The 13,942-nt window shown below is 46.2% G+C and overlaps 1 protein-coding gene across 3 annotated transcripts in view; it reads right to left on the bottom strand.

Moving 5' to 3' along the window:
- Window positions 1-5,661, bottom strand: part of CLK4 (CDC like kinase 4) — a 29,751-nt gene extending 24,090 nt beyond the window's left edge. Inside the window, exon 1 of one of the 3 annotated variants that reach the window (XM_032335344.1) lies at window positions 5,570-5,661. In XM_032335344.1, the coding sequence (XP_032191235.1) occupies window positions 5,570-5,575 (6 nt within the window). In that variant the 5' untranslated portion in view covers window positions 5,576-5,661. Of the gene's footprint in view, window positions 1-1,788; window positions 1,913-1,946; window positions 2,103-5,569 lie in introns of those variants that run through there. The other 2 variants (XM_032335346.1, XM_032335347.1) reach the window with 2 other exon arrangements.
- Between the last annotated feature and the right edge of the window lie 8,281 nt (window positions 5,662-13,942).

The raw sequence follows: 13,942 nt of genomic DNA, 5'->3' as shown, positions 1-13,942 counted from the left end.
ATAGAGTCACCCTCAAAATGAGAAACTGAAGTGAATGACACTACAAATTAACTTGAGGCAAAGGCCAACAGAAAAGCCATCTAAAATAATGTGTATTTCTAGTGGAATTCTTCCAAATCTTCCCTTCATCACTCCGTCTTTTAACCACATTAGTAATTCTTCAAAATAGCTTGGTTAGGTGTTCTTAAATCACAGCCAGCAAAATTACATGGGATGACGGAGGATTATTACCATGACTATCCATTACGATTGCCGTTTTTGAAAACATCTCTGCTTTAGCTTTGTGGGGTGTTTCCCCCCGCTTCTGTCAGTCTGCCAAAACCACCTCACCTCTAACAATGCACAATTCTCAAATCACCAAAATTATCAATACCCAAACATTAAAATAAGAACCAGCACCTGGGAGGACCAGAGGTTTTTTGTTTTTTTCATTTCTCTAGTCAAGTTCACTGCTTTAAATTTAATCCAGCTGTCATGAAGTTTTCCCCTTACTGATGTTCAGAAATACTGTCTGAGGAGGCAAGGAGAAGAATTCCAGATCTACATGTTACAGATAAAGTTCCTTCACATCCACACAAAACGGGGGGGGGGGGCACCATTGATAATTATTACTCTACCTTCAATTAACAAAGAATCTTACACGTGAGAATCACCACCTTCCACTGAATGGATCCACTTAGCAATGGATTCTCTCACTGCCCTTTCATATCCCACGATTTTATGCTGTGTACTTGGCTTTATTTATTTTATTTTATTTGACAGACAGAGACCACAAGTAGGCAGAGAGGGGGAAGCAGGCTCCCTGCTGAGCAGAGAACCGGATGCGGACCGATCCCAGGACCCTGGGACCATGACCTGAGGCGAAGGCAGAGGCTTTAACCTTTTAAGCCTTTTAACTTTCTTTTTAAGATTTTATTTATTTATTTGACAGACAGATCACAAGTAGGCAGAGAGGCAGGCAGAGAGAGAGGGGGAAGCAGGTTCCCTGCTGAGCAGACAGCCCGATGCGGGGCTCGATCTCAGGATCCTGGGATCATGACCTGAGCCGAAGGCAGCGGCTTTAACCCAAGCGCCCCGCCTTTTAACCTTTTAAGCCCCCGTGTGCAGGGCTTTAAAAAATGGAAATGGGGGAAAGTTCCGATTAGATGGCTCCGGAAGGACTGCACTTAACCGCTAACGAGACGTCGGGAGGAGTGTGTGCCCGGAGCACAGTCACACCAGGACGGCTATAAAGCAAGACTAGGCTGGAGGGTGGGGGTAGGGGTGGGGGTGGGGGTGGCGCTTAGGTAATCAAGGACAACCTGAGGCCCCAGTTTCGGAAATGCAGATCTGCGCAGCAACGCTATGCTCCGTTTCGGCGGGGGTGGGGGGCAACAACAGCGCTGCACGAGGCACGGACCCCTCCACAGTTGGCCTCTCACGCGCACAAGCTCAACTCCACCACCTGGACTCGCAGACTTGCAGTTCCCCCGACGCGCAGTCAGTCCCCACCCCGCCCCAGGCACCTGGCCAGGGCCTCTGGCGCACTCGCAGCTGAGGCTAGAGGCTCTGACTCTGGAAAACCCCCGGAACGCTACCAACGGGCAGAGACCCGGCACTCTGAGGAGAACTCGATCTCCGACTGCACAAGCCCTCAAGGGCGGCTCTCAAAGGGTCTTCCCGGTAGGTCCTGGCTCTTGCCGGCGGCACGAGCCAGGGCTCCTGGAGCCGCGGTGCGAGCGGCCGGGGCCATCAAAGACGAGTCAGCGACGGAACCGCGGCCCCGCCGCCCCAAGACTTTAAACCTACCAGGGCACCTGAGCAGCTCTAGGTTTCAAAGGCCACCAGCGGGGCTGTGCTCCGAAGAAACCCCGATCGCCAAGGCCCCGAACTGGGTCGTTTCTCCGACACCTCGCTTCGAGACTTAAAAGAACGTAAAAGGCCACCCAACCCACCCAAAACCTCACCTCCGGAAAAGCAAAAGGCCTTCTGGCCGAAAAACGTCTCCAAACCGCCGTCGTCTCTCTCCAGCCGCTGCGACAAACACCCCACAAAATGGCGGCAGCTCCGTTTCCTCACAAACCCCCGGCGGCCTCTAGCGCCACCTACGCCGCGCGAACGCGCCTGCGTGACAGAGGCTCGCGCGCTCCCGCCGCTTCGCGTAAGGGGCGGGGCTTCTGTGGCGCGCAGGGCCGGGTTCGGCCCTCCACACTGCGGCTGCGCGGCCCGGGTGGACTCCGCCCGGAGGCCTGGGAGTGTGGGTGGTGGAGGGGACCCTTGAGGTTGTTTTCACTGCGGTGGAGTCTAGATGGGTCTCTGCCCTAACGTGGTGGGATGAGTCTGCTCCTTGAGGTGGGACCGATTGCGGCATCCCTCGGCAGAATCCGCGGTGGCCGCCTGTCCTGCTGTCTTGCTCAAGTGGACCGCACTATGGCCCTTGAGCTGTCGTCACTCGGTCTCCCTCCGTCCCAACAAGCCAACAGCCAAGCCCCCAAACCTGCCCTGTGCCAGGCCCGGAGCTGGTGCTGGGGGCAGTTCAGTGAACAGGACAGGAGAAGTCCGGCCCGCCTGGGAGCTTCTGGTCTAAAATGGAGTGAGATAAATAAAGAGGATGACTCAGAAAATAAGCTCAGGTTGCTTCTTCTTTTGAGGCCCGTGCTCCTCATCAGAAGGACACAACAAAAAATGAAGTTTCTGCTGAGGCTCCTTACAGGGTTCTGCCCTGTAAGGACCCTGTTGTGGTTTCTGGTTCCCCCCGGCTGATAGTAGCTGGACAATTCCCCTAACAAAGCTCCCACTTTTGCGTCCCTGCTGGGTGGGTTTCCTTTAACCGAGGCAGAGTTAGCTAGCATCTATTAGCTCAACTGAAGTATTTTGCAGTTCTGAGAGTCCCTAGGAGATTCTCCATTGTGTGTAGGGGAAAGAGAACCAGTCGGAGCCCTAGGAAACGCTTTCAAGGAAAGGAGGGAAAGAGCCTGGGTAGGAATGATCAGAAGGAGAGGAGAACCAGAAATATGGTCAGAGAAAGCTGGTGGGAGAAGAGCTGAAACGAAGGAAAAGCTGGCAGTGCCAAATGCTGGGAAGGGGTCAGATATCCTTAGTACTGAAAAGCGTCAAGGGGATTCTGTATTCATCCTGATGAGGATTTATAGAATAAAAGGGAAAGCCAGAAATCAGGTTTGGGAGGACAGGTTTGAATGGGTTTGGGTATAAGCTCATGTCGAAAACCTGAGCTCTTGTATATTGTTAGGTGAAAGGAAGTCCCTGTAATTTTGTGATCTGATATCCGTAGAAACCTGGGCAACCTACTTAGGATAACCAAAGGCCTTCAAAACGTGAAGTAGAAAATATGTAAGTCCTCATGGAGATCATGACACACTTGTTAAAAAGATAATTGGAAAACTGGAAATGAAAATTCTTTGTGCTATAGAATGAAACGGACAGTATTATTCTCCTCTGGAATAGACAACATTTCTGTAGATAAAACTTTAAATCTTGCCCATCCTTCCAGTCCATCTCTGAGATGCTGCCCCCAACTAGATCCATTCCCTTCCTCTTGACTACATGCCAGTTAGAGATGAGGTGCCAAAACAGGTAGCCACAGCATACTCTTATGCCTGGAGCCACCAAGATTCGCCAACCAATTTTGCCCAAAACGTGAAATTTACTGGTTTTCCAACTGATTACCCATACTGCATCAGGGACATCTATCAGATGGAGTGTTGAACTGAGTGGACTGGGCCATCTTGCAAGGTAAAGTGGGGTTCAGCTTGCTGCCTATATAGAGGCATAAATTAAAGATGGCACCAAAGAAAACTTGCTTTTTTCCTTTTTGCTGAGAAATTTTTGTCTTAAGAGGTTATAAGACAATGTGGTCAGGAGCACCTGGGTGGCTCAGTGGGTTAAGCCTCTGCCTTTGGCTCAGGTCACGATCTCAGGGTCCTGGGATCAAGCCGCACCTCAGGCTCTCTGCTCAGTGGGGAGCCTGCTTCCCCCTCTCTCTGCCTGCCTCTCTGTCTACTTGTGATCTCTCTCTCTCTCTGTGTGTCAAATAAATAAAATCTTAAAAAAAAAAATGTGGTCAGGACCATGCACAGTGCTGCTCAAACAGCAATACAACGTTTGTCACAAGGCAGCCCAGTGAAAGTCTTGGACAGTTTGGGGTCCAAGTCTTGATTTTGGCTCCAGTCACGATCTCAGGGTAGTGGGATCCAGCCCCACATTGGGCTCTATGCTCCCCCTGATTGTGTGTTCTCTCTCTCTCTCTCTCTAAATCTTAAAAGAAAAAAAAAAGGCAGCCAAATGGAAAGATACCTACAGAGGCATTTATAGATATCACAGAAAAGTGTTACCCAATAGCAGAGTCTACTTTGTTGTTGCTGTCTTGTTTTAATGTCATGGGGAGTATTTATTTATTTATTTATTTATTTAAAAACTTTAAAAAAATTTTTTTATTTTTTATTAACATATATTTTTATCCCCAGGGTTATTATTTTTTTTTTAAGATTTCATTTATTTATTTGAGAGAGAGAGAGCATGAGAGAAAAGAGGTCAGAGGGAGAAGCAGACTCCCTGCAGAACAGGGAGCCCGATGTGGTACTTGATCCTGGGACTCCAGGATCATGACCTGAGCCAAAGGCAGTCGCTTAACCAACTGAGCCACCCAGGCGCCCCTCATTTGGAGTATTTAATCTTAAGTGTTGGGTACCTGGGTGTTAAGCATCTGCCTTCGGCTCAGGTTGTGATCCGAGGGTCCTCAGGCAGAGACCCACATCCAGTTCCCTGTTAAATGAAGAGTCTGCTCTCCCTGTGCTCCTCCCCCCACCCCACTCATGCTCGCACCCTCTCTCTCCCAAAAATAGTTAATTAATTAAAAAAAAATCTTAGTTTTGAAGAGTAAGCAGAGGAATGTTCTTGTATAGTCTAGCACCGTTATTCTACTTGCTTAATTCCAGACATAGAAAACAGTCATCTGGGGCACCTGGGTGGCTCAGACGGTTAAGCCTCTGCCTTCGGCTCAGGTTATGATCCCAGTGTCCTGGGATCAAGGCCCACAGCAGGCTCTCTGCTCAGGAGGGAGCCTGCTTCCCCCCTCTCTCTCTCTGCCTGCCTCTCTGCCTGCTTGTGATCTCTGTCAAATAAATAAATCTAAATTTAAAAAAAAGAAAGAAAAAACAGTCATCTATGAGAGCAGAGTTCCAGAGGAAAAGTCTAAATGATCAAGTAAATTAATTTTAACCAAACCTTATCATCTCTATAGCAAAACCTTTACAAAGGCATAACCAATCCTTTCACAGAGTTATAACTTGTCTTAAGTTACGTATTCCTTATAATTACCAATCTGTGTTCAATTAGATTTTTCATTTGTGTTTAGCTATCAATTAACTACCCATTATATGCTAACCACTGTCGCCTCATTTAATAATCTAAACAACTCTGTAAAGTGATCGAACTTTGGTTACTTGCTCTAGATGCCGGTTAACAAATACCGGAACCAAGATTCAGTCTTAGCCTTGCTTGCTCCAAAGTACTTGTGTTTAACTATTTTGCTAGTGCCTCAACTCCTAGAACAAAGTATATAGCAACTTACTTTCATTAGTGTTTATGGAAAATATGCCGAGCCCATCTTTCAGTAACACCAAAGGAGTCTGTCTTGAAAAAAAAACCCAACTACTCTCCATGGTGATGTATCATGGAGGACGGCTTATGATGAAACAATGGGTCACATTATCTCCAGCCCACCCAGGTCATCAAAGGCCTCAGCAGGCTTCATTAACTGTTTGACTGCAATTTACAAAGGACATACCTGCATCCCATGCTGCCCAAATGGGTAACATCCCCCGTTCCTCCCACATTTCCTGACACTGGTTGTGATGGGATTCACCCAGCACAGAATTTATAAGCAGGATTCAGTCCCACCAGACAGTGCTAGAAGAGTTCACTGATACACAAACCACTTTGCTCCGTGTATGTGAGGAGGGGAGTCAAAGAGTGCTGGAAGAGATTTAATTCAGGGGTTCAGGAGGGAAAAGGATAGGGTTTTTTGTGAATTTCCACTGCCTCCAAAAAAAGGGCTTCCAGAGCAGGTTAATAAGTTACTTTCTCAACCCCTTCTTACCAATAGTCTCAGCTGTCCACCACCCAGTGAAACCATGGCAGGGAAAATATATTTACCTAACTCCTGAGTGTCTTCTGAACGTTGTAGAAGCCCACATGAAAGTCTGAAAACATGTCATATATATTTGTCTTCGAATCTTCTGGGATTGGCCCTTTCTTTTACTGTAGAATTGTCAAGTTCTTCTTTTACTTTTTTTTTTTTTAAGATTTTATTTATTTGACAGAGAGAGGGGAACACAAGCAGGAGGAGTGGGAGAGGGAGAAGCAGGCTTCCCGCTGAGCAGGGAGCCCCATGTGGGGCTGGATCTCAGGACCCTGGGATCATGACCTGATCCCAAGGCAGACACTTAACAACTGAACCACCCCGGTGCCCAGAATTGTCAAGTTCTTATGCCATGTGCTTAAATGACACACTGATCTGGGTGCCAAGAATACAAAAGTATACCAAAGTATTTGCCCTCGGAGAGCTTAGATTCCAGTGGGGGAGAGAGAAAGAAAATAGAATAAAATATTTCAACCTTTTTAAAAGATTATTTTAGGCACCTGGGTGGTTCAGTGGGTTAATGCCTCTGCCTTCAGCTCAGGTCATGGTCCCAGGGTGCTGGGATCGAGCCCCACATTGGGCTTTCTGCTCCTCAGGGAGCCTGCTTCCTCCTCTCTCTCTGCCTGCCTCTCTGCCTACTTGCGATCTCTGTCTGTCAAATAAAAATCTCTTTAAAAAAGACTATTTTAGAGAGAGGGAGATAACAGGATGTGGGGCAGAGGGAGAGAATTTTCAAGCGGGCCCCTGCTGAGCGTGGAGCCCAGTGCAGGGCTTGATTTCATGACCCTGAGATCATAACCTGAGCCAAAACCTAGAGTTGGGCACTTAGCCGACTGAGCCACCCTGATGCCCCCAAATACTTAAACATTTTATATATGTATGAAGGAAACCAACTGGGGACTGAAGGAATAACTGAGGAGGGTCGTCTTTAAGTAGGATAAGAGGAGGACTCTTGGCAGATAGGACAAGCGGGGCTAAAGGGAGAGAAGAAAGTGGTCATGGGAATAGTGGAACAGAAGCCCACCGGAAATAAAGAAGCCCACCGGAAGTCCATTTAATTCCATAGGGCAACAAGCGTGAGGATACTCTTTGACATTTAGTGATGGGAGGAAATGTAGATGTTCCTCACTAGGCAAGTGGGCAAATGAAATGGTACACAGTTGATCCTTGAACGGTGCAGGGGTTAGAGCCGCAGACCCCTGCTGCACCTTTGAAAATCTGTGTGTAACTTTTGACTCCCACCAAACTTAACTACTCAGAGCCTATGGTGGATGGGAAGCCTTGCAGATAATGTCAATAGTCCATTAAAACATTTTGTATGTTACATGTATTATACACTGTATTCTTATAGTAAAGTAAGCTAGAGAAAATATTAAGGAAATCGTAAGGAAAATACATTTACAGTACTGCACTTTATTTATTTAAAAAAACCTATGTATAAATAGACCCACACAGTTCAAATCTGTGTTGTTTAAGGGTCAAGTATATACTACACATCAGTTAAGGCAATGAACTAAATTTACATATAGCAATTCAGACCAGAGAGCTTAACACTGAGTGAAAAAGAAAATGTGATTTGTAATGCAGTGTCAATTTTGCTGTTTTTTTTTAAATACTTTAAAAAAATATATTTTTTTAAACATGTAGCATAGTTTTCAAGGATACATATATATTTAAATAAGCGACTTGGGGCACCTGGGTGGCTCAGTCAGTTGAGCATCTGCTTTTGGCTCAGGTCATGGTCCCAGGGTCCTGGGGTGGAGTCCTGCATCAGGCTCCCAGCTCAGTGGGGACTGGTTCTCCCTCTTCCTCTGCCTCTCCCTCTGCTTGTGCTTTCTCTGTCTCTCTCTTTCAACTGAAAAAATAAGATCTTAAAAAAAAAATGAAGTAGCATGTGCTTTCTCAAATCTCTACCATTGGCTTTGATATGGGGGTATACTGTTTGTTGATCCTGTTATATGTGGAGTTTTCTCCAACCTAGCTTGTATACACTTGTTCCAAGCTTCATGCTTCCTTTTTTGGCCCTAATAAGATTTTATTTATTTATTTGTCAGAGAGCAAGAGAGAAAGAGCAAGTGAGCTCAAGCAGAGGGAGAAGCAGGCTCCTTGCAGAGCGGGGGACCCAATGTTGGACTCAATCCCAGGACCCTGGGATCATGACTTGAGCCGAAGGCAGACACTTAACCAACTGAGCCACCTAGGCGTTTCCTTCTTCTGGCCTAATTCTTAAGCTTTTATGTCTTCTCTGGTTCTCATCTGGCTCCCTCTCTTGTGTTTTCCAAAAAGTGGTGCCAAAACTCAAGTTTGTGGTTTCTCCCCTGACCACAGAAGGAGGGAAAGACCCTGGCCTATTTTCTGAGAGCACTCGGTTTACCAGACTCGTTCTCACTGCTGTACTTGGGAGCATGCATGTGGAGCTGTCCACCCCATAGAACTATGAGGAGGTGACCTTGTATCATCGTCCTCTCAGCTTTTAGGGATTTTTTTTTTCGTTTTTACTTACCAGTTTTATAATTATATAACTCCACCATCAAAACTGTGAGACAAGATATCTTAGAAGATATCTAGATTATATTCCTGTCCCCTCCATCATTTTTTTTCCAGTGTCTTCCAGACCACTGCTTTATTTTATTGGGGCCTTGTCTTTTTGTTGGGTCTATCTTTTTTGTATGAAATATGCAAAATTAGATATATATGTTTATATATTTTATGTACATTATAATATATAATTCTATCTCCTTTCTCTGATGAAATTGCAATACACACTTCTCCATCTTTTTTTCAAGAAAGTAATATATTCCATGGATCCATCACTCCACTGTGGAATTTATGGAGATTTTCTTATCCTTTTTTATTTCTTATTTTTTTTTAAGATTTTATTTATTTATTTGGCAGAGAGAGATCACAAGTAGGCAGAGAGGCAGGCAAAGAGAGAGAGAGAGGGAAGCAGGCTCCCCGCTGAGCAGAGAGCCCAATGCGGGACTCGATCCCAGGACCCTGAGATCATGACCTGAGCCGAAGGCAATGGCTTAACCCACTGAGCCACCCAGGCGCCCTCTTATCCTTTTTTAAAGCTGCATAGAGGGCACACGGGTGGCTCAGTTGGTTAATCGACTGCCTTCTGCTCAGGTCATGGAGTCCTGGGATGGAGTCCCACACTGGGTTCCCTGCTTGGCAGGGACTCTGCTTCTTCCTTTGACCCTCCCCCCTCTCATGCTCTCTCTCTCTCTCTCTCTGAAATAAATAAAAAATCTTAAAAAAAATAAAGCTGCAGAGAATAGAATTGCTCTGTATAGATGTACCATAGTTAATTCAACCAGATTCCTATTGATGAATATCTGGATTATCTCAAATTTCAGTGTATTTGGAACTTACATTGCTACTTGGATGCCTTTAAATCAGGTTCCAAATTCCTAATCGCCACACACCACATTTCTAATATCTTAGCCCAAGCTGGACCTGTTGAGCTAATGTCATTCCAGGGCACACATTCCCAAGACCAGCTCTCCCTGCAACCACGAATGGAGCCAGCCTAAGGCCCTTCAAACCACTCCTCAGCCCCCTACCTCCCTGATGATGAAGTCCTCTTCTGTAAATGTTGGATCCTGGCCACAAACAACTGCTGACCAGATCTCATTGCACAAACCTTTGGTCCTCCTTCTTTTGGGGCTTCAAAACAGTGATGTCAGAATGGGGGCTTCCATCCTTCAAGAGACTGTTGGGACTCCCATCTGCAGTGTGTGTTTAATCTCAGTAGCCCAGTATCCCTAAGGGCTCAGCTGTCCACCTGGCAGCTCAAGGAGAAGCCTCTTCTTTTCATGTCCCCCACCTGTGCCATCAGGACACTTCCTGGATGTTTTTCCATGGCTGATCATCTGGTCTAACTCAGCATCACCTTTCCCCTAGGCTACTGAAAAGTTCTCGTAACTGGTTTGCCTGGTTGTTCTACAATTCTTTTTTTTTTTTTTTTAAGATTTTATTCATCCATTTGACAGACAGAGATCACAAGTAGGCAGAGAAGCAGGCAGAGAGAGAGGGGGAAGCAGGCTCCCTGCTGAGCAGATAGCCCGATGTGGGGCTCGATCCCAGGACTGTGAGATCATGACCTGAGCCGAAGGCAGAGGCTTAACCTACTGAGCCACTCAGGTGCCCCTGTTCTACAATTCAATTCAGTTTGGACACTTACCTACCTGGTGATAGAATCAGATTTCCCAAGTCCTATAGGACTGACCTTTCATGCCCTTTCAGATGCCAGTTGCAAACCCATGTTACTTCTGAGCAACAGTCTTCTGAGTGACCAGCTGTAGATCGGAGGTTCCCACACCCCTCTGTAGACTTCAGCTGCCAAGTTGCTAACCTGTATTTCTGACCAGCTGGCTATAAATCAGAGGTGACCTTCTCCCTTGGGTTCAATTAAGGTGTTAGGGTGGTGCACAGAACTCAGAAACATTTTACTTCCTGGATCACTAGTGTGTTATAAAAGGATGTGACTCAGAAGAGCCAGAAGGAAGAGATGTGTAGGGCAAGGTTCAGTGGAAAGAGCAAAGAGCTTCCATGCCCTCTTTCGATGTCCCACTCTCCCCAGATCTCCACATGCTCACCAAGCGGAAGCTCTCTGAAATGCTTGAGTTTTTATAGACGTGTGGTTGCATGGGCATGATTGATTAAATTGTTGGCCTTTGGTGATTGATTCAACCTCTAACCCCCTTTCCCGCCCCCAGAATCGGGGGGTGGGACTAAGAGTTCCAACTCTCCAATCACAGGTTTGGTTTCCTGGCAACCAGGGGGCACCCTTAGGTGGGAATCAGAAAGTCACTTCATTAACATAACAAAAGACACCTTTCCAGCTCTCTTAGGAAACCTTGTCACTTAGGTTTTTGAAGTTCTGCACCAGAAATAGAGATGAAGATCGTATTATTTCTTATTATAAATCAGAATAGCACGGAAGCTGAAAAGTCAGCCTTAGAAAGGTCAAATGATTTCAAAGCCACCCACGAGCATCATCAAAAAAGAACTCAAAAAATTTTTTTAAAGATTTTATTTATTTATTTGACAGAGGTCACAAGTAGGCAGAGAGGTAGGCAGAGAGAGAGGAGGAAGCAGGCTCCCTGATGAGCAGAGAGCCCAATGCAGTCTTGATGCCAGGACTCTGGGATTATGATCTGAGCTGAAGGCAGAGGCTTTAACCCACTGAGTCACCCAGGTGCCCAAAAGAGCTCAAATCTTTAAAGGTATATAACAAATTCCAGCACAAACAACATAAAACTGACACTGGCATAGAGTTAAAAAAAAATATATATATATATATATACATATATTTTATATATGTATATATAAAAGATGGAAAGAAGCAGGAAAATATAACTCACAAGGAGATTAAAATTAACCAACAAAAATAATGTTAATCAATTAATCAATAATTATAATTATATGATTATGATTAATCAATTATAATTACAATTATAATTATAATTACAATTATAATTATTACAATTACAATTATATGATTATGATTAATCAATTAATAAAAATAGTTCTAGAAAAGACATGGATGATAGAATCAGTAGATGAGGGCCTTCAACAGCAATTATAAAGATACTATTCTCACTTTTTTCAAGACAGTAAAGGAAAAATCAGGAGCACAAAGTGATTTTATTAGGGTTCTTCAGAGAAACAGAACCAATAGATCTCTGAGTGTGTGTGTATATGTGTATGATTTATATAAAAACATATTTTTATAAGAACTGGTTCGTGTGGGGTGCATGGGTGGCTCAGCCTTTGGCTCAGGTTACAATCCCAGTGTCATAGGATCAAGCCCTGCATCGAGCTCCCTGTTCAGTGGGGAGCCTGCTTCTCCCTCTCCTTCTGCAGCTCCCCCTTCTTGTACTCTCTCTCTCTCCCTCTCTGTCAAATCTTTAAAAAAAAGAAAAAGGAAAAGGAAAAAAGACCTGGCTCATGTGATTATGGAGGGTGGCAACTCCCAAAATGTGCATGCAGGGACAGTCAGGAAGCTGGGGAGCTGGGAGAGCCAATGGTTAGTTCTATTCCAAGTCCAAAGGCTCTCAGCGGCAGCTTCCATTCAAACAGAAAGTCCTAAAATCTCACTTATTCAATGTCTGGGAAACTTACTTCCATTCCCCAGTGTTGGGCCCCAAGAGGCTAAGATGGCGCCGGGTGGCCTTCTCTTCCGGATCGGGAACCCACATGGCCAACCACAAAGGCGCCAAAGTGGCGGTTTCGGTTTCCCATCAGTTTCGTTTCCCGGGAGCCTCCACCCCCTGCAGGGCGTGTCTCTCCCAACTCCCGCCAACACGGCACATCCCCATTGGCCCCCACTTTGCTGACCTCACTTCCCTTCCCTCACCCCATATAAGCCGCTGCCCTGCTCAATAAAGTGAGATCCTGCTTCGACAGACCTCCCGAGCCTGGTGTCGTTCCTCTGCGCGTTCCGGGTTCGCGACACTCGCCATCCTGCTCAGCCCCTAGTGGGGGTCTCCGGCCGGCCCCGCGACGCGCCCCACACCCCAGCATTGGCGTATTTCAGGCATTCAGGAACCCTTTGATGGATGACAGCAGTTGATAACTCTGCCTGCATTTCTCCAAGGATAAAATCCAGACTAACCTGGTTACTGCCTGCAATCCCAGTTCCTCGGGCCCCTTCCTGGACATCATCACATCTCATCCAGATCCTGCTCAGTACACATGCTTCAGCCACGTTGACCTTCTCTCATTTCCAATATGGTGGGCAGTATCTTTGGCTCATGGCCCATAGCTCTGCCCCCTTTGCCTTTCCCTCTCCCCTCCACCCCTCCCAGTCACCTAACTGGTATCAGCTCTCAGGTCTGATGAACAATGCACACCCTCCCTGCGAGGTCTTCACTGACTCTGAGACTCCCCGCGGATCGCGCAAGGTGTTCTGCCCTCCTTTACCTCTTCAAGAACTTTACAAGTGGAGGGTGCCTCCTCTCCTATTCCTCTGCAAACTTGCTGACACCAAGGGTCTTGTGCTCACCGCAAATGAACCAAATGCCCTGTGAGAACGACGCTGCTTCTCGCTATGTGCACTGAAGTCCCCTGGAAGGCTTTTCAAAACGCCTAAGCAGGTGCCTGGGTGGCACAGTTGGTTAAGCAACTGCCTTCGGCTCAGGTTATGATCCCAGAGTCGCAGACTGAGTCCTACATTGGGCTCCCTGCTCCACAGGGAGTCATGCTTCTCCCTCTGACCTTCCCCCCTCTCATGTTCGCTTTCTCTCTCTCTTAAACAAATAAAACCTTTAAAAAATATATTGCTTAATATAGAATTAACTAGAATTCTACTCTTCAGCCCTGGGAGTGATTAGCACATGGTGGGATTTACGTTGTTTGTTAAAAAAGTTTTTGCGCTTCGTTCTAATAGACACAGTTTTGAGAACCATGGCCCTAGAGGTACCGAGAGATTTTCAGTGGTTTCTGCCTAAATTAGCTTATAGCATTCAGCGAAACAGAGACTTTATTAGCTTCTCGACACAATGTGGTAATATGGGAGAATTTCCTGGAGACTCTCTAAACTTTTAAAAACAATTTTTAAAATATTTTAATTATTTACTTTGAGAAAGAGAGAGAGTGTTTTCACACAAGCAAGTGCGGGGAGGGGCAGAGGGAGTGAATCCTCAAGCAGATCCCCGCTGAGCAGGGACCACCCCCCCCACCCCCCCCACCCCCCCCCACCCCCCCCCCACCCCCCGCCAACACTGGGCTTCATCCAAGGATCCATGACCTCACGACCTAGGCCAAAATCTTGCAGATTTGCCACACAGATTTGGT

The sequence above is a fragment of the Mustela erminea genome, chromosome 3, assembly GCF_009829155.1.
Source record: "Mustela erminea isolate mMusErm1 chromosome 3, mMusErm1.Pri, whole genome shotgun sequence".
Classification (NCBI taxonomy): domain Eukaryota; kingdom Metazoa; phylum Chordata; class Mammalia; order Carnivora; family Mustelidae; genus Mustela; species Mustela erminea.
This window is presented reverse-complemented; position numbering and strand designations above follow the sequence as displayed.